The sequence below is a fragment of the Augochlora pura genome, chromosome 3 (assembly GCF_028453695.1).
Source record: "Augochlora pura isolate Apur16 chromosome 3, APUR_v2.2.1, whole genome shotgun sequence".
In the NCBI taxonomy this organism is placed as follows: domain Eukaryota; kingdom Metazoa; phylum Arthropoda; class Insecta; order Hymenoptera; family Halictidae; genus Augochlora; species Augochlora pura.
In genome coordinates, this window is record NC_135774.1 from 9,976,757 (window position 1) to 9,999,274 (window position 22,518).

At 39.0% G+C, this 22,518-nt stretch overlaps 3 protein-coding genes across 9 annotated transcripts in view; 1 reads left to right on the top strand and 2 right to left on the bottom strand.

Moving 5' to 3' along the window:
- Positions 1 to 45: 45 nt before the first annotated feature.
- LOC144468213 (ATP-dependent RNA helicase DDX42) lies at positions 46 to 3,678 on the bottom strand. 4 transcript variants are annotated; one of them, XM_078177551.1, is made up of 10 exons: positions 3,480 to 3,678; positions 2,819 to 3,047; positions 2,474 to 2,746; positions 1,870 to 2,410; positions 1,564 to 1,792; positions 1,232 to 1,506; positions 1,014 to 1,164; positions 609 to 943; positions 407 to 535; positions 46 to 331 (listed from the first exon to the last, which is right to left on the bottom strand). In XM_078177551.1, the coding sequence occupies exons 2-10, from the start codon at positions 3,031 to 3,033 to the stop codon at positions 155 to 157; spliced, it is 2,325 nt and encodes a 774-aa protein (XP_078033677.1). In that variant the 5' UTR covers positions 3,034 to 3,047; positions 3,480 to 3,678; the 3' UTR covers positions 46 to 154. The 4 variants fall into 4 exon arrangements, with proteins under 4 accessions (XP_078033677.1, XP_078033675.1, XP_078033674.1 ...); XM_078177549.1 differs by having other exon boundaries at positions 2,819 to 3,050; XM_078177548.1 differs by having other exon boundaries at positions 3,465 to 3,678.
- A 1,130-nt stretch (positions 3,679 to 4,808) lies between these two features.
- Csn7 (COP9 signalosome subunit 7) lies at positions 4,809 to 9,546 on the top strand. Of its 4 annotated transcripts, none has more exons than XM_078176737.1 (5): positions 4,809 to 5,079; positions 5,167 to 5,259; positions 5,504 to 6,158; positions 6,230 to 6,404; positions 6,526 to 8,710. In XM_078176737.1, the coding sequence occupies exons 1-5, from the start codon at positions 4,958 to 4,960 to the stop codon at positions 6,534 to 6,536; spliced, it is 1,056 nt and encodes a 351-aa protein (XP_078032863.1). In that variant the 5' UTR covers positions 4,809 to 4,957; the 3' UTR covers positions 6,537 to 8,710. The 4 variants fall into 4 exon arrangements, with proteins under 4 accessions (XP_078032863.1, XP_078032862.1, XP_078032861.1 ...); XM_078176736.1 differs by lacking the exon at positions 6,526 to 8,710 and adding an exon at positions 8,722 to 9,546 and having other exon boundaries at positions 4,810 to 5,079; positions 6,230 to 6,389; XM_078176735.1 differs by lacking the exon at positions 6,526 to 8,710 and adding an exon at positions 8,722 to 9,546 and having other exon boundaries at positions 4,813 to 5,079.
- A 4,052-nt stretch (positions 9,547 to 13,598) lies between these two features.
- Positions 13,599 to 22,518, bottom strand: part of Glurb (metabotropic glutamate receptor B) — a 259,577-nt gene continuing 250,657 nt past the window's right edge. The window contains exons 10-15 of the mRNA XM_078176793.1: positions 21,718 to 21,876; positions 20,065 to 20,231; positions 18,230 to 18,606; positions 16,055 to 16,206; positions 15,768 to 15,975; positions 13,599 to 13,928 (exon numbers count right to left, since the gene is read on the bottom strand). Of these exons, the coding sequence (XP_078032919.1) occupies positions 13,696 to 13,928; positions 15,768 to 15,975; positions 16,055 to 16,206; positions 18,230 to 18,606; positions 20,065 to 20,231; positions 21,718 to 21,876 (1,296 nt within the window). The 3' untranslated portion in view covers positions 13,599 to 13,695. The remainder of the gene's footprint in view (positions 13,929 to 15,767; positions 15,976 to 16,054; positions 16,207 to 18,229; positions 18,607 to 20,064; positions 20,232 to 21,717; positions 21,877 to 22,518) is intronic.

Below are 22,518 nucleotides of genomic sequence, written 5' to 3' on the forward strand. Positions count from 1 at the left end.
GGCGAGAGGTAAGATGACAAGGATGCACGACAATACGGGAATTGGTAAAATTAAATTTTGATATAATATAAAACAATTCGGTATCGTCGATTCTTAGCATATTATCGCAGTATAGCAGTATACACAAAATAATCGTGGATTGACGGGCGTCCGATTATTCCCATCGACTCTTTCTCACTCTTCTCCTCTCTCCGGTCGCGTTCGCAGCTTGGTTCTCTTGATTCCGCGATTGCTCCGTATTTGGTTTCGGTGGGACCGGCGGCGGTGGAGGCATTATCACAGAAGGCGGAGTTATAGTTTGTTCCCACGTGTGATCCGACGATGCCCGGAACTGAAATCAGAGACCGTTGGCCATGTATCTCCGCCTATAATCCGTCTTTGCTCCCGAGGTTAAGCGGGAACTCACCTGAGAATTATATTGACTGCGGAAAGCGGCTTTCATTGCGGATAAACGATCGCTACCGGGCCCGTGCCTTTCCAACTTTTTCACAACCTCGCTTATATCTTTCGTGGCTTGCGAAGAAGAACCTCCGCTCTGGAATCGCAGGAACAAATCAGAAACATCTCCTCTGGAATCGAAGAAACACTACAACTCTTCAAATAAATACCGATGTCGGAGACGCGTCCGGCCGACCCCTGAACCCAAGTCCAGCTCCTCCGACGTTCAAGCTTTTTCCTTTACCGCCCTTGAACCTAGACTTCCGGAACCAAGCGCTCTGCATCGCTAGATCCATCAGACTCTTTGGTACCTCCTGATTCGCTCCCTCCAAGTTTCGTACCAAGTGTCCAGCGAACTCTTTGTCCTTCTCCGTGACGAGCGTGTAAGCGGTACCCTTCTCGCCTGCTCGGCCGGTTCTACCTATTCTGTGCGTGTGGGTATCTATGTCTCGCGCGACGTCGTAATTGACGACCGTTTTGATATGTGGAATGTCCAAACCACGGGCTACGAACAACAAAATCATCTTACCGCATTGGTATAACAACTAGGAGTTGCAACGCAATGATATAATCACCAGCGACATCGGTAGCCACCAACGTGCTGACATCTTTCTTCTTGAAAGCTGTTATCACTTTGTTCCTCTCGATCTGATCCATGTCACCGTGGAGCAGTAAAACATCGAATTCTTTTAACTTAAGATTGTTCGCGAGCTCTTCCGCGTTTAACTGCAAAACCAAGGTTTGAAAATGCTTTCGAACATTACTGGAATACAATTCCGAGATCGGTCCAAACCTTTTTCGTTACAAAGATCAGTAGACTACCGGCGCTCAGAAATTCTACCAGGTTCTGCAATAACCAAGTCCACTTGCCGATTGGGTTATTATTAAAGACTATCACATGCTGAGTGACGTCAGCGTTCGCTTCGCCGACATCGCCTTGGACTATTCTGACCGGGTCCGTTAAAACATCCCTTGCAAGCTTCTCCACCCTCTTTTTAAAAGTCGCGCTGAACAACAACGTTTGTCTGTCGGGCCTAACGTGGTTGCATATAGAACGCACCTGCGGTTCTATAACGGCAATCGATTAGAGAATATCCACCGGTCTCCCCTCTCAGTGATATTTACCGAAACCCATGTCGAACATCCGATCGGCTTCGTCCAATACGAGGAATGAGACTCTGGTCAGATTCGTTGCCTTCATTTTAACTAAGTCTATCATTCTGCCTGGCGTAGCGACAACTATTTCCGCACCTCCTTCTAACGCTTTGCTCTGCTCCCACTTGCTGCCACCTCCGTAGCAGCAGCACACTTGAATATTGTATACTTTGCCGAACTTTCTCGCCTCTTGATATATCTATGAGCAGCAAGGAACAGTTCAGAACTCTAACGACCGGTTTTAGAAAACCTGGAGAATTCGTGAACAACCAATACCTGTTGGGACAGTTCTCTCGTCGGAGCGAGAATCAATCCAATAGGCCCGTCGCCGGCCTTCAGCTCCCGCTGATCCATAATGTGAACCAACATGGGCCAAATAAATGCCGCAGTTTTACCGCTACCCGTTTTTGCAATACCAATAATGTCCCTGCCGCTCAGTGCGGCAGGGACAGCTTGGGCTTGAATGGGGGTAGGTTGGGTATACTCGTTTTTCCTGATCGATTTGATCAGCGCGTCATCGAAACCGAAATGTCCGAAACTGGTGACCGGATTCGGTGGAGAAGGCCCCGACACTTTGATACCCAGAGTCTTTCTCAAGTCATCAACCTGTTGCTTCTTTAAGTTAGCGATCTCCTCGTGAACATTATAAAAGTTTTTCTCAAACGATTCATATTGTATCTCGCTGTGATCAACTGGTGGTAGAGGATCAATCTCCTTTTTTTTCGGCGGTGCAATTGGATTCCCGTCCTCATCATACTCGATCTCCTGATCGGACTCCTCTTGTTGCAGACCGGCGGTCGGATTCTCCTCCATGTACCTTTTTAGGACAAATCCTGCACGTTCGTTTCGGTAGCTACCAGGCCTACGTTAACGTACTTACCTGTAGTAACTCTCCTCGTCGTCCTCTCCGTCTATATCCGCTCTGAACCCTTTCGATTTGTCCTCCTTGCGCTCGTCCTCTGCTAGCTGAGCCTCATAAGTATTTCTCTTCACTTCCGCGTCGATACCGGCCATGAAAGCGTCCAATGGATCCTCTTCGCTGTCACTATCCTCTTTAGGTGCAGACTTCTTCATCAAGTCGTAAGTAGGAGATCCCGGGGCTGGGATATACTCCAATGAGGATGCTGGAGGATCGTCGTCGTCCTCAAAGTATCTGAGTTTTATTATTTGGTTGTTACATGGAACAAACAGCTACTGAGTAGGATACGCTTTCATAACTACTCACTCTTCTTCAGTTTTACTACGTTTCTTTGGCATGCCCCAACAAGCCGATAAAGCATTCTCTGTGATGGAGTTCATAGTATGATAGCCTTGCTTGCTCAGTGTCGAGTTAGGAGGAGGAGGCGGTATATTAGAGCCGCTTCTCTTAGTGCCAGTCATTTGGAAGCCCGCAAAGCCAAATCCTTTAGGCTTGTTACCTCCTCCACGGTGATAACTCATGTTTCTCTTATTAACTGCTGAAATTGGCAATAAGGTAAGTAACAAGCATTAAAGCTGAATTGTTTGTTAAAAGCCTACAGCTTAAATCTCTGCCTATGGATTATCATTGATATCCATATTACTGTAACACCTATATATTTCTCAAGATGTAGACAAACAAAAATAATTACGTTTAAATATAGAAACGCATCTCGCTTAAATATATTCTTAGCATATTATACGAGAACTAAAAATCTAAGCATATAAGAAAGCAAACTAACTAAAAATATGGACTTCAAATGTTTAAATCGTTTAAAATGATAATTATAAACTATGAACAAAAACGGTAGCTTAGACGTCGCTATGGTATCATTTTAACAGCATTGAAAAGCAATTTTCTGTGAAAAAAGATTTATTGTTATTGTTCTAATTGGAAAATGAGAGGTTAGTACCCCGTTTGAACGCACTAGTTGAACATATAGCTGTGATGCACGTAATTTATCGCACTGAGACACTGTTCCGCATTTGGTCGGTATTTCCGGACTGTCGTATAGACGGGAATACCTTTGCACAATATTGTTTAAGAATTCACATCAAAATTGATCAAAATGCAACGGCACATATCTCAGATATTGAACGACAAAATTCATTCTGCAACAATCGAGCCGATGCTGCACTCTTCCGGATCGACGCCGAATAAAAAGGCACAGCGTCAGAGTTTCCATAAATGTACTGTCAAATTTGTGGTATCGATCGATACTTATCCTTTTTCAAACATAATTTCATACAATTCCATGAATCAAAATGTACGTATTGTAGTACGATTTTCAGAAAAAGGAACGTGAATACCGTGATAAAACCAATTGCTCGGAAATAATTTTTCTATTTTTAAAAGAACTCTGGACCGGGTAGTTAATTACCGACGACTAACGGTGACACGTCGATACACAATTACAGTAATAGGTCTCACTACTGCGTAACTCCAGGCCGCAGCACGATCTGTTAGAAAGGGTTAATATAGAAATTTTCTTTGCTTCGATTGGTTAGCGATTTACTGGTGTCACAGTGCTGTCCTCACAGCAAAGAAAAAGAAAGAAAATAGCGAGTAAGCAAGAGAGCGTAAAATCAACACAACTATACATTTGGCAAGTCAGACCGACGAGCGATGCAGCTTGTCTCACTCTACCGTGCTTGCGATCTCACTCTTTTCGCGCATGTTCTCGCGCGAAATCAGAGGCTCGCAGTGCGAGATCCGATCTTTAAAGAAGCTTCGAAAAATAAAATCTGTTACCTCATAGGATTATGATAAATTTAATTTATTTGAAAGTTCAAGCTTCTTTACAAATAGAATTTTACCATGCATGCCTCAGATGGCACACCAGTTGAACGAATGCCCAGCAAGAGCGAAGCGACAGGTACGGCAAAGTAAGGCAAGCTAGGTTTTCTATCCATGTGCACAACCACACATTGAATCTGATAGCTATCGTCCTGTTTCTCTCCATTGTATTTCGTTCTCTTTCTACAGTACTTGCGCGGAGTTGGATGCGCAATAAAATGGTGGAGATGTGCGAGTCAGCTTAGGGAGCACGAAAAGTGTGCAGGAATAGAAACAATTATTGTAATGTTAATTGTAAGTTTCAGCGTTTTGTCGCACTATGGAATGTCGCTGTACGAATATTTGAATGCGGTAAATATGGCGGAAGCAGATAAAGCGATGCGGCAGAAAATCAGGGAAGTTAACATACCAATATTATGATATAGATGAGAGATCATGCCCTACCTTTATTTTCAAAAAACGGACATGTGCAGGCAATTTAATTTAGCGCAACTCTACGCAGGGAAGTATTATTAAAACTAAAATATTTCTGCTAAAACTTGCGTACGCATGCGTCTAGATTTAAATTTCGAGAAACACTGAACTTTCGTTTCTAGAATACATTGGCGCATGGTGTATCCCAGTGCCGGCAACATTCGCTTAACGTCAGACGAGAACTTGACAAAGACCCTAATCGATTCAAGGAAAATATATCTTGCCTTCGAGTGTTTCCTTAAAACGGGGTTATCGCAGTATGATTTTTCAATATTCTCCTTTTTGTTGCATGAGGAACAATAGACCGTTCCCATAATAAGTATTTTATTTCTTTTACGTGGTAGGACTTACACCATTGTATATATTCAGTTACTTGCATACACTTCAAAGCATATTCAGTGGAAAAAGTTATTTTCTATTTATAAACATCAAACCGAGTATGTGGTAATTGTATAATAATCAATTTTTGCGATAAATCGCATTCCTTATGCATTAGTTGCTATATTGTTATTCATTTTTGTATTTTATCTTGTCAATGTTCTAACCTATTTATCTATAGTCATTTAAAAAGAAGGGTTCACTTAATATCCACTCCATAATTATAATATCAATATAATCCACTTAATAGCTTCATATATAATATCGAAGTACCATGTTTATTATCTTGTAAATATTCAATAGGAGCAAGATGACTGGCAGTACCACCACTGAAAAATCTGCTAACAACCCCTTGGAGCAGTTTGTACTGCTTGCGAAAACTGTCAAAGGGACAGCTGCCGCAGAACTAATAAAACAAGCCGTAGAAACACCAGGTGTTCATGTATTTGGAGAGTTGTTAGATATGCCCAATATTAAAGAGCTAGAGAGTGGGCCATACGTTCAATACTGGAATACTTTGAACTTATTTGCATATGGTACCTATAGAAAATATTTAGAGAACAAAGATAAGGTTTTGGAGCTAACACCCACACAGAAAAAGAAGCTGCAGCATTTAACTATTGTAACACTAGCCACAAAATCTAGATGTATACCATACTCTGTGCTCCTCGACGAGCTAGATATAAAGAATGTTAGGGACTTAGAGGATTTAATAATTGAGGCCATTTATGCTGACATTATACATGGCAAGCTAGACCAAAAGAATTCACAGTTAGAAGTAGATTATGCAGGATTGGGAAGAGATGTTAGAGCAGCCGATAGCAGAGTGGTGGCTGAAACGTGTGCTGCTTGGGGTGAAGCTTGTGACATGGTGCTAACATGTATTGAAGACCAAGTTGTTAGAGCTAATCATGAGAAGCAGAAAGCCACTAATCACAAAGAAAGAATACAAAGGGATGTAAGTACTTCGTAGATAAGTATCAAAGAATGTGGTAGCATTTCTTTCATAGAGCTTTAATTTTTCTCCAGATTGCCAATATTAAGAAGTCATTGGTAGTTCAAATTGTTGGAGGTGGAGTGCAGGAGGCTGATATGCCTGGAGGTAGTTCTGGGGCTGGAGGAAGTGAATCTAGTAGAGAAGCATTATCAATTCCTCCAGATCTAAAGAAGAAGCAAATAAAGATCAAAGGTATGAAAAGCAGTGGTAAGTACTGGAAGACATAAATTCAATTACCTTCTATCCCTGTGAAATGTATCCTACTGACAACAGGATACCCAGTATGCCTCACATTATTTCCATTCATTGATATTTAAAATCCTTGCAGTCCTAAAATAATGTAATCCACAATGTATAATGGTTAACATAATTGAAGAGTACCACTGCTAACCAAGGGAAATGTTTTCATTTTGAAAGAAACGTAATTTTGTATACACAGTTGAGCAACTGCAGAATTATTTATCACTGTTGTTTTTGTTTAATATTCTTGTTGCATTGAATCTACAGATTTTCTTATACAATGTCGTTTGTGTTAAAAATAAATGAAGAGGTGGTGATATAGTGTAAGCTGGTGATAAATATTGATTCTAAATGGAGAAATGGGAGAGAAATGTAGAATAAAATTTTTTATCGGAGATCTCGTTCTTCAAGTGCTATTTTTTAGTAGGAACATTTCTCCTTAATAGACCAACTGTAAAATTCAAGCGAAGAGTCTCATAAAAAATCTTTATTCTCTTTTTTTACCTTTCTTTATAGAATAGTCTGTTCCATTGTTAGGAAGTAGCTGAAAGATGAATGAGTCGTTATTCAAATATGTATAGGAATAGAAATTTCTCATTAATCTTCGGGGCATGGAGATGTCAGGATAGATTAGGTTTCTACGAAGTACAGAGTCCGCAAAACTGAATTTTATTTGATTTCGAAACGGCATCGTTAGATCGTAATACTTTCAGTATTTTTCTTCGAGTGTAAGTCGATGTCGATCGTTTATCGAAATTGATTGTTAGCGGCTCGCAATTAGCTCTGTAATAAAAAGATAATAAAACGGTTTTGTCACGGGACATAGACATTTCTACGAATAAGCTTTTGAATTTTTGTAACATTGTACGAAAGTTAATAGTCAGACCAAAGATTTTATACTTTGCGTTATCAGAGGTGCAGGGTTCGACGATTTTTATAGTCGGATCGAGAAGTAGTTGACTGTATCGTTTGTCATTGTTCAATGATGACAAGATATACAGGGTGTTGCAATTTACTTGGTCTAAACCTATTTTTTTCTACACATTTTTAATTGGTAGAATAAAATCTCTATGGAAGAAAGCTTTGGTGAACAGTATACCCATTTCAAAATCATGTTATCTTAGATCTCCTTGTCACTGTTCACTGTTAACTGAAAAATAATATAAATTGCAGTGCGAATGCAAGAACGTTCGAGTATTGTAATCAATCATTTTCTTCAAAGATTTTCTTCTACAATTAAACATATTTTTACACATTTTGAACGACCTGGTGGCTTGATACACCCTGTATATATTCTCTAAATCGCACATACTGTCGTTTAAATGGATTTCGATCTTTTCTTCACCGTTTGCATCGAACCGTTCAGTCTTCCATTCTCTTTTCCTAAAAGAAAAAGTATATATTTAGTTGCGGAAGGGAGAGAGAGAGAGAGAGAGAGAGAGAGAAAGAGAGAGGAAAATGTGGCTAGTTGAACCGACGAGGTGAAGGATTAATGGAAAAAGAAAGGGAAGGAAGGTTCTATGCTTAGGAGAGCGTAACAATATCGTTGCTTAGCGAATGAAGAATGTTAAGACGATTTTGAAAGCGTTGTAACTGCTAATGGAATAAACAAATCATTTATTTTAGCGAGGCTTTTTCTATTCTACCGCATCCTCGAACGCCTCTCCTTGTTTGTGTAAGCCAGAACCATTGTTGCTATAAATTAATGAAAATTTGTGGTTATCAATGATTTTCTAGTCTCGGTGCTTTGAAACTTATCGCTTTAAAATACCGTATATTCGATATTTGTATTCGGTTGTTAGTATTTTTTGACTCTTCTGTAGTCACGAGGGTCGTTATCGAACTCTAACAGAGCTTTCTAATTAATTTTTATTTAGATTACATCCCTAAATCTTTAAATTATTATTGCACGAGTCACTCAGTTCGCAAAATGAAAATGTTTTGAGATGTAGAAAATGGGATGTGTTGGATTTTACTTGAGCAATGCAGGATTAATAAGCAAGTGCCACTGTGATTATAACTAAATAGTCATTACTATCCCATTACTTGGAATAGTCGTTGCATATAGAGTTTTATTGGAACAAAGAATTTGACCATAGCAGAAATAATTATAGTAGAACAGAAAAGTAAGACGAATCTGTTTAGCGTAGCAAATTGTTGCAGACGTATTGAAACGATTTTTGTTGTCCAGGTAGTTAGTTCATCAACCTCGTGTCTCCTCTGTTCTATGAATATTTGCCCGTCACGCAAATCACAAATGACATCGCCTAATCGGGATTTTCAGGATCCACTAACCCGGTAAGGCACCATGAAATGAACGATGAATCGAAATGAGAAGCTCACCGGTTCAGGTGAAACATTGTGGCAAATCAGCAACTTGTGGTCGCCTCGTTCTGTCTCTGTTTCTCTGTCTGGTACTGATGAGCGGCGTATCCTTCTCCCTCTGTAATGTTTTGACTTTTTAGAAAATAAAATGCATCCTGAAATATGTCTCACGCTTATTGTACAATGTACAAGATGCACCTCGTTGCGCATGATTATAAACGATCTACAGCAGGGTACCTGTCTTTCATCTTTTCTACTCGAACCACCGAGGTATCAGACTGACTAATTAAACTGTTCACTAACAAGTCCAGATGATTGTAATCACTGCAATACGTTCTAACAACGAAGGATCATAACATTTACAATATTCTCTCTGTCGAGATTCGCGTTTAGGCAGAATTGAATAAAGAGGGAATACTGTGTAAATTAATAATAGTAATGATAATAATATTTATCCTATTAGTTTATTCTTTAGTCATTAAACAATTTACTCTTGAAAAGAACATTTATAAATTAATCGAGGATGGTCACATTCTTCATTAAGAAAGTAAAAATCAAATCAGAACGTATTGGAGGTCCAATTAGACTACTAAAACATACAGTAACATCTATTATATATTTTACTAAACTTTGTATTTTATTGTGTTTTAGTTTGTAAAAGTGAAAATAGTGTGTAAACTACGAAGTTTCCGTTTGGTATGTAATATTTAACCGACAGATTTATACATTTGTAGCTTATGTATAGCAGAATGTTTAATAAAATTTCATGAGATTTTTCAGTTTATTTGGATCCTGACAGCGCTCTTTATTTGTTAAGATGTTCAAGCAATATATGTATAGAGTGTCTTGAATGTAGGAATTAGAGAGGACTCGACTTCAAGTACAGCGTACCTTGAAGTCTAGAAGATATTAATAAAAATAATCATTCTTGATTTATTTAGGACAAAGAAATTTTTATTTTAGAATTTTATTTCTTAGGGAATTGAGATTGTTCAAGTAAAATATACTATGTCTCGGTTATAGGAATTAGGGGGACCAATAACAGCACAGACTCGTTGACTTTTACAATAGATTTTATTTTTACTGATTTTTTTTTGTTCATTCATTGTTGTCCCCTTTAATGAATACATCATAATATCCACTTATACTCGTGTTCCTACCTTAGCGCTGGTACGTATTTAAAATATGCTTAGACCGTAACAGTTTTGAACGTGTTTGTTATTTCTCATAAAGTTCTTGACATTGTCATTGCATTGCATCATTTGATTCAATTAAATAATTTATCGGCGCGCTGGTTGCTCCTTCCGCCGTCTTAACACTTCGTCGAACGTTACGTCTATATTGGTTCCGTATGAACTAACTTCTTTGTTTTTTCATTTCGTGTCTCGCTTTATATTACGCGGATAATATGTACAATCGTACCCTTAAATAGTATTTACAACAACCCGGACTTAAAGAATTATCGTTTGAAAACAGTTGCTTAGATTTCCGTTGTTCTGACAGCTCGCTTCCATCGCCGCGAAAAAAAAAATCAAATTAACGGTCGTCGATCTCTAAACGCTTAATATCTAAGCTTTACATTTAGTCGTTCGAAGTGCCAATTAAAAGTTTAACCCTCTTAGTACTGAACAACGATACATCGTTGTTGGCTATTGTTGGAAAGATAGCTTTCTTAATATTTTTATTAAACAACAATTTCATTTCTTATTTCTTCTACCTTTTTGAATTTGTCATTTATCAGGCATTTCGAAATTCTTGCAATTTCTTTCTGAAACTTTATCAAACTTCGTCAAACGAGTTTTAAACATTTCGCTCAGATACAGACTCTTTTCGTCGGTACTAAGAGGGTTAATGAAAAAATCAATCTTTGAAACGCCAAACAATGGATACTGGGCTCATTGTACCCAAAGTCTGGCAGGATCTCTATATATCCTTCGACAAAATCAAAAATTTCTACTCGTTGGTACGCAGGATGATTCCAGGTAATTGATATTGTTCTCGTTAGATGAGTTAGGTCTGTATTTAGAAATTAATTTTAAGCGAATGATTGGACTTATTTGGACAATATTTCATATTTGTGTTTCTCTATGCTTGAGGCAATACCATAGATTTTTGTAAGACATTAGATTAAAAATCGTGGGGGTTATTAACAAATACTTAAATAATGTCACTGATAAAATCTTTTACAAGAATTTCTTTTGCTATTTCGAATACGTATAAATATTGTGCAACGTCGCTTCAGAATCATCCTGCGTAGTTGCAACGGCGCTACATGTTGGCTATGGATAAATTATTTCGACGATATTGAACATTTTCGAGTGGCTATCGCTACAAATGAAACATCGCAGTGTCTACGCGTAGGATAGAATGGGATATGTGTATCATTTGTGCTTATAATAACGACTCTACGTAAGAATTTACAGTTGTTCGGACACTTATATGTACAACAGACGCTACGGGTACAATGTCGTCGTTTCGCCGAATTTCGTTTCATACAAATTTCAACTATTAAAATTAGAGCGATTATAGTTTACGAGGAGAAAACATTCGCAACGAGCGTACGTCGTGCCTCATTTAAAGTGTCTACGTTTAGCAATTCCTATAGTCTGCAGAGAGGAGTCAAAATGAAGGAAAAAGATTCCCTAAATAGTCTTCTACGATCGTGTAGTCACACCTCGAAATCGTTTAAAAACGAGCTTCATCAGCATCGCGTACGTATGTATGTGTGTGTGTATGTGTGTGAGTGTTTTAACTTTCCTCTTGAAGGGCCTTACGTCCTAAAGATATCGTATTATATATTTACAGAGAATAGTTCATTATGTACAGGAAAGAAAATTTTTTTAAATAGGACTATCCGTTTCTCGCGCTCTTCTCTTTTTCGGTTTTCGTCTTTCTCTCTTTTTTACAAAAATTACAGATATCGGTGAATCGCCTGATTTTGATTCTTTCGTTTGTTTCCGTCGTCATTCGGCGCAATTATTCGCATTTGGCAACGATCTGGCTAAACTTTCAGCGTTACTGTACGATTTCGTCCCCCCCGTTCGTCTGCACGGCACAACCGTTCCCGACTATTATATTTACAATTCGTCACGTGTCGTCTATGAATTAGCGTGTCGCGTTAACGTGCACCGTGAAAACTGGCCGCGGTGTATGTACAAAAGAGGATTTATACGCAATCCACGTGATTAAACCCACGTATTATGCTATGATCACAGAGGAAACCAGAGCAGTTCTTAACATGCGAGTTAATAATTAATTAAAGTCGATGGTTTAGGCGTCATCGTTGGCGAACGGTGCGTGTCTTCCGATACTTTGCGCCATTATGGTCACGTGCGTTTATTGATTTCGAACGGGATTAGCCGCGCGAACTTCCCTAGTAGGATCGGCAATTTGGTTGTTCGGCTAAATGGCAAAAGAATCTGCTTCAACGACGATAGCAAGGACATTTGTAGTTGTTTCGTTTAAAATGAATGTGGACGATTCACCTGGATCTCTTTTAAGATGGCGCAAAATACGACGCGAACCGTGTAACAATAACACGCGTGAACGACGACATTTTTCGTAATTTATCCGGATGCAGACAAAAATTGGAAATCACACTGGCGATTCTTTTGTAATGGTAAAAAATCTGATACAAATGATTTAAAAATAATTCACGCGTGTGACATTAAATAACCGCGCGGAAATCAATTACTCGTGTCAGAAAAAAACTAATACATTTTTAAGAACAGAGAACCAGGTGTATTCAATTTCAGATACTGTAGCAGCATTTTCTACAGCGATCTTGCGTTTGACTAGCATAGCGACAATCTGGCTTTCAGTTTGCTGTTTTCTTTCTCCGTGATTGTAATATACAATGATATGTTAAAAATAAGATTCGAATAGCTCGGTAATTCTCTCAGGAGAGAAAATGAACTCGGTCAATGATCATGTAAACTGGCTTGGAACACTCTCAATTCGCATGAACACCTGCAGGCTACTGAATACAGGAAGTACGAAGATTCGCGTTGTAATTTCACCTTAATTAATGTAACTAATACTTTTTTATAATACACATGACACACGGTAACGCTAGAGGCGTGCAAATCATTAGACTGAATACAATTCCTTCGCCGGTGCTTCACGAAGTAAGCACACGTGTATCGAGCAACGTAATCTGGACTTTGGTTCGCAGATCAGTAACTACTGTCCTTCGTTCGCGTAAGAAAAGTGTCTTGACGAGCTATATGTTAACATCGTGCGTTTGAGCGTTTGTTTCCTTTCCACGTATCTCGATTGTTATCAATTACAATTTTCAAAAATGTTTATTGCATTTGAACACCATAAATATATGTACACGGTAGGCAGGATTTTCCCTAGCACAGGACACAGGAGATTTCATTAAAAAATGTGTAGCGTTGCGCACGTTTTTTTTTATCAATGTTTGCAAAATCTATTTTTATGAAAATTCTCACTCGTAAAAGTAATTCTGTTGAATTCAGAATATGTTAGAATCGCAAGGAAAATACTGTTATTTTTAGGAAACGCGCACGTTTTCTAGTCCTTTTTGAAATTCGTGAATTCCACAAAAATTTGTAAATTCGAACTCCTGCGTTAGGTGAATTCCTGCAACCGTGCTCGAGTTTGAACCAATCGCATCGTAGCAAATAATATCACAAGCAGGCCGTAACTACCCAAGAACCGTTCTCGAATAAATTCGCGTGACTCTGAGTCTAATAATTCGCACACTTCCGGTAATGTCGAAACAACGCGCCGGGTTGCTTCGCGGAGGAATCGAAAACACCCGTTCGATCCTGTCGTCGTATTCGCCGTCTCGATGTACACAGTGTTCAGTCGTATTTACAAAAAACGTACGGTTTTAAACAACTACGGGCTTCTTCGAGATTGGTTTCAGGTTCACGGTCAAAATGGCGGACTCCGGGGTGGGTTGCTGCTATAACGAGACGTCGGCTTGGTTCACCGGCCCGTTGCCTATCCTCGCGTTATTGTTTAACTGCTTCGTTGTGCTCGCGTTCTCCTTGCCCGTCGTTGTCGGATTCTCCTTCGGGTCCTTGCCGACCAAGTTGCCGCTTTGCTCGAGATCGTTGCTCGAGGTCTGCGTTAATCGCGAGACCACCGTCGGCGTCGGTTTCCCATTCTTCTGGTCCTTTACCTCCAGCTCGTAATCTGCGGGCAAAAATGTTCGCGTAATCGAAAGCCAACAATCGTCTCTGCTCTGCAAGATTGCAACCTCGAGTTGATTATGCTGGCCAGCAATTTTTCACGTTGTTAAACAAACGAGCGTAGCTTCTTTTTAAGGGGGGATGAAAGTGGTTACTCGGAGAAATGACACGCGGTTTGTCCTTTAAACGATGATTAATGTGATCGTTAAAGAACGATGTAGAATTCTTGGTAAGAAGTTTGACACAATTTTAACATAATTTAATTACCAAAACGATAAAATTGATTGACAATATTAATAACGTATATTTGATATCATTTAGGTGAATTACTCCAAATTCCGTCTTGATTTTCCGTCAACTGAATAAACGAATCACTTGTCTCCACAACAACGTTACAATGCCGAAATCAAGGTAGTGGGGGTGCGAATTAATTCGCACACCTACTGTTGTTGCACAAAAGCTCTCCCGCAGCATCAGCACCGGAGGAAGCTGTTTCACGCAGATGTTCCGCCGTGAGCGATCTCGTATCCGCGCGTGTATGTGTCAGTGTGTATCAGCTGTGGAAAAGTCGGTCCTTTTTTGTCGAACCGCTTAATTAAAAACTTCGGTTGCAAGCTGCATAAAGAGGGGCGCGCGCGCGGAACAGGTTGGCTGGAAAAACGGCCGGGAAAAGCGCGGGACTAAGAGAGCCGGCCGCGTTTTCTTCGTGGAGCTCGTTAGTCGCGTTTTACCGGCGACGCGCGCGCGTGCGCTCTTTATTGTACATAAACGTGGATTTTATTTTGTCGAAGAACCGCAAAGTCGGCCGCGGAAATATTTTAACCGGCTCCGCCGCGAAAACCGCCGTGATTTCCCGCGTCCCGTTGCTTTCGACGAGGAAACTCGCGCGGCCGTCCGCCCGGGATTATACTGTTTTCCTATTATTTTATTCGCCGGCCGAATTACCCGGATTTTCGAAGCTTTAATACCGGGAAATATAATTAGAGCGGCCAGGATGTTTACGGGCTCGGCCGGTTTAGCGGATATTAAAGCGTAATCCTTTTTTCTCGGCGACTTTTTAATAAAATCAGGGAACTTGAAATAGCCTTTAATACCGAGGTGGTAGCCTGGGGTCGTCCGCGATCGCGGTATAGTCTTTCGTATAATGATTTTCGCTAAGACAATGGACAACGGCGCGGCGTTCTTTTATGTTTGGATTTTGCGACGTTGAACAACGAATATGTAGATCGCTTTTGTCACGTTTCTGTAAAGTAATGCTGTGTATTTATTACGCATATTTATTATACCACCTTTTCCATCCACGTGAAAAACTGGCTGCATTGTTTGCGAGAGACAATAGCGAAATCAAGATTTTCTGGGAACTCTTTTTCAGATCTTCTGTATACAACGTTTATAACTCATCAAATTCTGTAAAACCGTCGAACTCTTTAAAGTCCTTAAATCCTTCTTAGAACAATTTATTTTAGTTTAGTTCATTTTAGTGAAGAATTATTTTGGATAAATTCGGAAAAATTCGAATAATGTCCAACTCTGCATCATAATCGAAAAAATTATGAACGAATTCAATCTATCAAGTGCAAACAACCTATCTTTAATAAAGACACAATTACCATATACATATAAAGATGGCCAAACCATGGATAACAGACCGCAAATTAAAAAAATTCAGATAAAACTCTTAAAAACTGAGGGAACCTGCTAAAGTCCATGAAAACGCAAAAGATAAGAAAGCGTCAAAGAAATGAGAAACAAAGGAAAGAAAATTTTTGAAGAACAATGAAAAAACCATGGAAACAACGGTACAGTCGTGTCGTACGAAATGCCCGTGCTGATAGTCACTCACATTCGCTCTGCGTCCAGCAATCAATGGTGCTGATAATGTGCTTCTTGACAGCCTTGTTCTGATCGCACGTGGCAGCCGTCAACGTGACGGGCGCTATCATGCTCGAGGCATTGGTCGCCGTCACCGCGGAGCTTTTGGTCGTGCTGTATCTCGCCGGCATCATGCTTTGACGAACGTTCCTCTCGGGCCGGATCAGGATGATGTACAACTGTCCGAGCAAAAAAGAAAAAGCTGGGATCGTTTCACGGCGAGCTACGCACCTCGCCGAATGAATCGCGACGAATTACCTTCGGACTGAACAAACACGCTATAGTCACGGACGCGGACAGGCTGATAGTCACTGACATCGAGGTGATCCGGAGTGCCACGTTGCTGCCGGTGCCGAAATACAGTGGCACGAACGCCAGCCAGATCACACAGGTGGTGTACATCGTGAAACCTAAATGGGAAATCATCGGATTTTCGAGGTGACAATTTCAATCTGGCCGAGCTGTCAGTTTTAGATCTTTTAATTTCAGTTAAAGTAGCATTTTATTTTAGTCGGTTAATCGACCACTGCTTACGTCGATATTAAGCCTTTGCATTGGAGTGGCAACTTTGCGGCGCCATTAAAATTGCAACGCGTTCTAAAATCATTTTTATAGATATCGTCGAAGCTTAGATTGAAAAAATTCTTGAAACTGTTATATGAACCACGAGACTCAATTTCATATGCATAGAATAAACTTTGTTAGATAAAATGGAAATACTAGAAGCTAGAAAAATTATTTCAGATTTCCAGTTAATACTTAAATGACCGCATATAAGTAAAATTGTACCAATTGCAAGAAATGGAAGCCATATGAAAAGTTTTCATCTTTTCACTATTTGAAATTTCATCATTTTATATTTTCCATAACTGCATAAAATCTAATAACAAATAAGCATAAATATTTAATTTTTAAATCTAAGCAAAATAATTTGGACAGCAGTCAAAGTATTAAATGTAGTATTGTCTTTTCCATCACAAAACATATCGACTTTTCATCATTTTTCATCAAGGAAACAATTGATAAATTAAACCGACATTTTACACACGTTTTTGTCATCTTTTCGTGATATTATGCAAATATTGTTTGCTAGAAAATAATATCTAAGGCTAAAATTTATGCTTCTAAGATGTCTGTCTTAAATTACACATACTTCCTAGATTCCTGACTTTGATCATTTACGGCACAATACGCGGAATCCGAGGAGAACGTGGAAATATTTTTGCAAGGTCGGATCAAAAGGAAAATTGCCAAGGAAATGAGAACGAATATAAAATTGTGAAAATATGAAGAGGGAATATAGGAGGTTAAGGAAAAATGGACACTCTACGTTAGGTGAAAGAAGACGAGCGTGTTTTCATCAAGAGAATTTTCTTTTGATTACCCGTTCGAGGACTTTGCAGAAATTAATACTTCGGTGGGATGTAATAGCGAGAATGAAATTGCTCGTTACGTTTGGCTGTGTAAAGTGAACGGCGAAAGAAGTGCAGGTGGCCATCTTATGGTACTAAAGTACCACAAGAAGTCTTTTATGCATCGTTCGAAACTGTTTCTAATAGTAGAAGCTCGAAGAGAAATAGTAATTTCAAAATTCATTTTCCTTTCTTTTTAACCCTTCGCGCTCGAGTGGTGATTCCGAGGCACTAGTAAAATTTTTCTATCGCGTTCTAAAATAAATTTTATGCTAACGAAGTTTAGATTTAAGAAATTGTTGTTGCGAGCCACAAAAATGAATTTTATGTGCATAAAATGCACTTTTTCACATAAAATGGAGACACTGTAAAAATTATTTTAGATTTTCAGATAAAATGGCTTCGAGTGCAAAGGGTTACTGTTATTTAATCTTCGGTATAGAAACGTTATTTTTGCAACTTGTTTTTATTTCTTTCGAAGTTTTGAGTATCAGTAATATTTTTTCATGATTGTATCCAATACGGTGATACTTTTAATACATTGGAGATGATAATCAAGTTTAAAGTTTAGGGGAGGTTTATGGGAGGAAGAGGAATTACTGATCAGTAGACGTCGGTACACCTTTTTCAATTTGTTACAATTATTAACCTTTTGACTGTGGCACATTCTCGCATAGAACCATTGAATAAATTAAAAATATTCAGTCTTTAATCTACCTTAAGTAGTTTTCTAAACTATTTTTAATTTACTTAACTTGCACATTCCTTCGATAATATGTAATTGGTAATTTAATATAAAGCGTTGCAAATATAGCATTATTTACAAACTTGTCAGAGCATATATACGTCTTTTGTAGCCAAATGGTTAAAGAAAGAACGAAGTCCCTAATTGACTCCTAACTTCAATAATAGATGTAGACACTTTGTATCCCGCACAAGGATCTACAGTCCACGATCACCAATTTGAGGTAGAGAAGGATTTCTTAATAACAAAATCGTAAGATTCGATTGCCATGCTTACCGATGTGCTTGCTCTCGTTGAACGCTTCCGGTATCTTTCTGGTGAGGACCGCGTAGACGGTGCAGACGACGATCAGCATGATGGGATAAGCGAACGCGATCATGTAGCTGGCGTCCACGTAACTGTTGCAGACGAGCAGGTTGTCTTCCCTGGTCGGGTAATGATGCATCGCCCTCGCCGGGTCGATTATAATCCAAACACCATTAATTAAGATCTGGACGAAGACCAGGCCGGAGCAGATGATCAGCTGCGATCGCGGGGATATGAACGATGGCCTCTTGGCGCTGTGCTTGCTGGCGTTAAAGATCCTCGATATTCGATTTGTCTTCGTTAGGAGGGCCGCGTAGACCACGGTGAAACAGAAACCGGCGGCGAATCTGTCGAACAACGTGATGAGTGGTCGTGGGGACAAGGGTCCGCGCTAGGGGGAAACGCTACGGACCTGGATCTTTTTTCGGCGATATTAAGATTTATCGAAACCCGGAGGACCGATCGAAATCCCCGGGGACGATAAATCCATCTCGAGTTTTCATTACAGATAACAACGAATCTTTATGGCGAAATCATCGGGCACATTGAACTTTACATAATGCCTGGACTTACTCGAACGTGTTCGCACGAGGCTCGAAATGGTACAGATTCGTGAAATTGTTAGACGATCGCATCGGACAAATTTCAAGTGATCGCGTGAGCATTTTTATCAGGATTCATCGATTACTTTGTAGATATTATTCGCAGTAATTAGAATTTACTGATAGCATTGTAAATATTGCCAGTTCAAACAAGAACTATTAACACAGGCATTAATTGGATGAAGTTACCATTGTGTAAATAATAGTGGTACGTGTGTACATTTCCCTCCAGGAGTACTAGGACACTCGCAGAGAGTTAAATAAAGAGAAACCGATGAGAGATTGTTGTAATTCCACGAATTTATTTCAAAGTTAATTGCATGAAACTGCTACTAATACATATATCTATACTTCTTTTATATTACAGTAAAAATAACGTCACTTTTATCAAATTATTTAGACACATTTTAAAATACGTTCTGTTCAAGTAATATCAAATAGAATCGCAATATAATCTGTTCCCTTTTCGCACAGAAATTTGAAGGAGACGTGTTTCACTGTGAAGCAAATTTGTATAATCGAAGCAACAATCTCGGGATAAATTCAACTAGATTATAGATGCCACTATCGAGTACTAAATTAATCAAGTATCAATATCGAGCACCGGACTTGATAAAAGAAGAGAGATATTGTAATTCTGAACAACGGAGGCGTTAACGAGCTGCACAAGGTCTCTCTCTCGTTTCCTTTGAGTTTCGATTCAGAGGGATTCTCTCGAAGCCCCCAGTTCCAATGAATCTCGCGGTGTCGGCCGACAAGATCGGAGATAACCGAGGCCGCCTTCGGGGGTGCCGAGGGAAAAATTCCCGACCGTGAATATGTTAATAATAATCGGCCTCGTCGCCGCCTGTGTCCCCAAGGTGCATGGGACCGCAGCAGCCGAGGGACATTCGAGAGGACCGGAGGGCATGTGCAACTCCACTCCTAATGGATTCCGTGCCCCACTTTATATTCTTCTTCTGATTCCCGGTAATTGAATCTCTCGTAATTCACTTCCCGATGAAATTTCGTCTCTCGACTTTATCAGCTTTACCTCGATCGATCATGTATTGCGTTCCGAGTTAATATCACCGCGCCTCGTTCCGCGGAGAATTGGATTTTTTCGAACTATTCCGATTCGCGGCGGATCGTCGGGTTCTCCTGCCGCGGGAATATGGCTGGGGAAGAGGAGATGCCGGTACTGTCTCAGGTTTAATCACTTACCTCTGGATACTGCAAACGATGTCCGTCGGCCGCAGGACCAGGGCGAAGGTAACGAGATAGCAGAGCAGGATTCCGCATAGGAGGATGTAGGATAACTCACGGCCAGATGCGCGAACTACCGGGGTGTCGTTGTGCTTCAGGAACACGCCGCAGACGAAGAACGTTATCTGATGGTAGGACAATGTATTATTTAATTAGTTTATAGTCTGTAGAATTTCAGATTTGTTCGTTTGTTTCAGTGGGAGATATTGGGTATGTTGGTGGACTTCAGAAATTTTATGGAATAGACAATTTGAATGGAGGCATAAGGATAAACCTTTGTGAGACAGCTTGGTAAGTAGTTTTATTTAGATATATGTATTCCATTTATCTAGCAACATTATAGATTTATTTATTAATTTCAGTCGGAATTTCTGTGCATATTAGTGGACTTCTAAAGTCATAAAAGGAGAGCACATTACCTGGAGACATAAAGACAAGATATTCTTGTAGAACAGCTGTTCTGGTAAGTAATTCTACTTAGATATATGAATTCTACTTATCTAACATCATAGCAGATTTATTTATTTGTTTCAGTAAAAAATTCTATGCATATTAATGTATCTTAGAAGTACATGATAAAAGGAGGAGATTATCTGGAAGCATAAGGGCAAGGGTATAAGGACAAGGTATTCTTCTGAAACAGTTGACTTGGTAAGTAGTTCTACTTAGCTATACGTATTCCATTTATCTATCAACATTGCAAATTTATACATTTGTTTCAGTGGAAAATTCGGTGCACGTTGATGGGCTTCTAAAGTACGTCATAAAAGGAGGACATTATCTAAAGGCATAAGAATAAGGTATTCTTGCGAGGCTGACGATACGGTAAGTAGTTCTACTTAGATACATGTATTCTATTTATCTATACATAATCTATACATAACCTCAACATTGCGGATTTATTCCCTTTTCACTGGCACATTCTATGGCATTAAGAAATTCATAATAAAAAAAGAATTTCATCTACTGATTTTAGAACAAAGTTCTCTTGTGAAGCAGCTGATAATTAATGTCTTCTACTAGTATTAAAGTTGTCTTAGATTTATAATTCTTTAAGGAATATAATTGCTGTTCAGTTAAAAGTTTTAATTATGATTATGTATTCAAGAATAATCTTTGATAAAAATTATACGAAACGTAGGATCGTATGCATTTATAATAAAAATGAGCATTCATAAAAGTTAAAATATGAATCCAAAGAATGACAGTATATAGGATCTTAATTCACATAATTTTTAATTTCTTAATCAATTAGCTTTTTAAAAACGAAATTCAAATTTTTATTTGAAACTATTATTGATGCTGCTAATTATTTAATATACGTAAATCTAACTCTCCAATGATTAAAATAAGCATTTACACACCAAATGCTTAAAAATTAATATATCATACTGATCAATTCTGTTGATTTTAATATACCAATTCGACAAAAATGAGATCAAATATTTAAATAACAGAGTTGATTTCGATACAGGAATACGAGAAAAATTAGTATGAAATATAGTATCACCTGAGTTGCATTTCTCAAGCACAATTTGAAATTCTATTTAAATTCACCGTGGGCCACAGAGACACCATGTTGTTTTCGTCGGAACACAAGAGTATATTTACCAGAATCCCAGAGGCAGAAAAGGACATGGCGCCAATCGCCCATCCGCTCTCAGGTCTGAGGAACTCCTCGGGGATGTCCCGACAAGTGGAATGCGTCTCGTCGGGCACGGTGCCTTGTCGACAAGGGATGCACTGTGTCTCGTCATCCGGTTTTCGTATCTGTTTAAGGAACAATCAAATTTGATCGAGACTTTGACCGAACCGGGAAACAACGCGTTCTACTCGCACCGCAGGGCAAAAACGTTCACAGAGAAAAGTTTCGCAAAATTCGCCGTCGCGGATCAAAGCCACTTCTGCTGCCTCGGACAAGACATTCTCGAGGCGGGTACGTTTAGTTCAGAAGAATAAAAACGAGGACAAAGGATGCTGGGATGCCCGAATATGCTCTGCGAATTAATTTTCTTAAAAAGCGGAGTAAGGTGGAACGATTTAATAAGCGTAATCAAAATAGGACTGAAAAATCTCAAATTTTATATTTTCGTTGGAAAGAGACTTCTATCAACTATAAATTTTCGTTGTTATTGTTATGAGAACAATTTTTTGGATTATTTAGAGATATTAAAAGCAGAAGTTTTGATGGAGGAGATTACCTTTATTATATATTCTTTTTAATTCAATAAATTATGAAATCGGCAACAAGAAACAATTCGAAGAAGACGTTAACTATTTTTTATACAGTGATATCTTTTTACAGAAAAAAGAAAACAAAACAATGTAGTATATTTAAACTAGACATTGTACCCTTTAAAACGAGCTAAGATAAAATACTCTCAGACTCTAATTCACAAAGTTACACCAGAT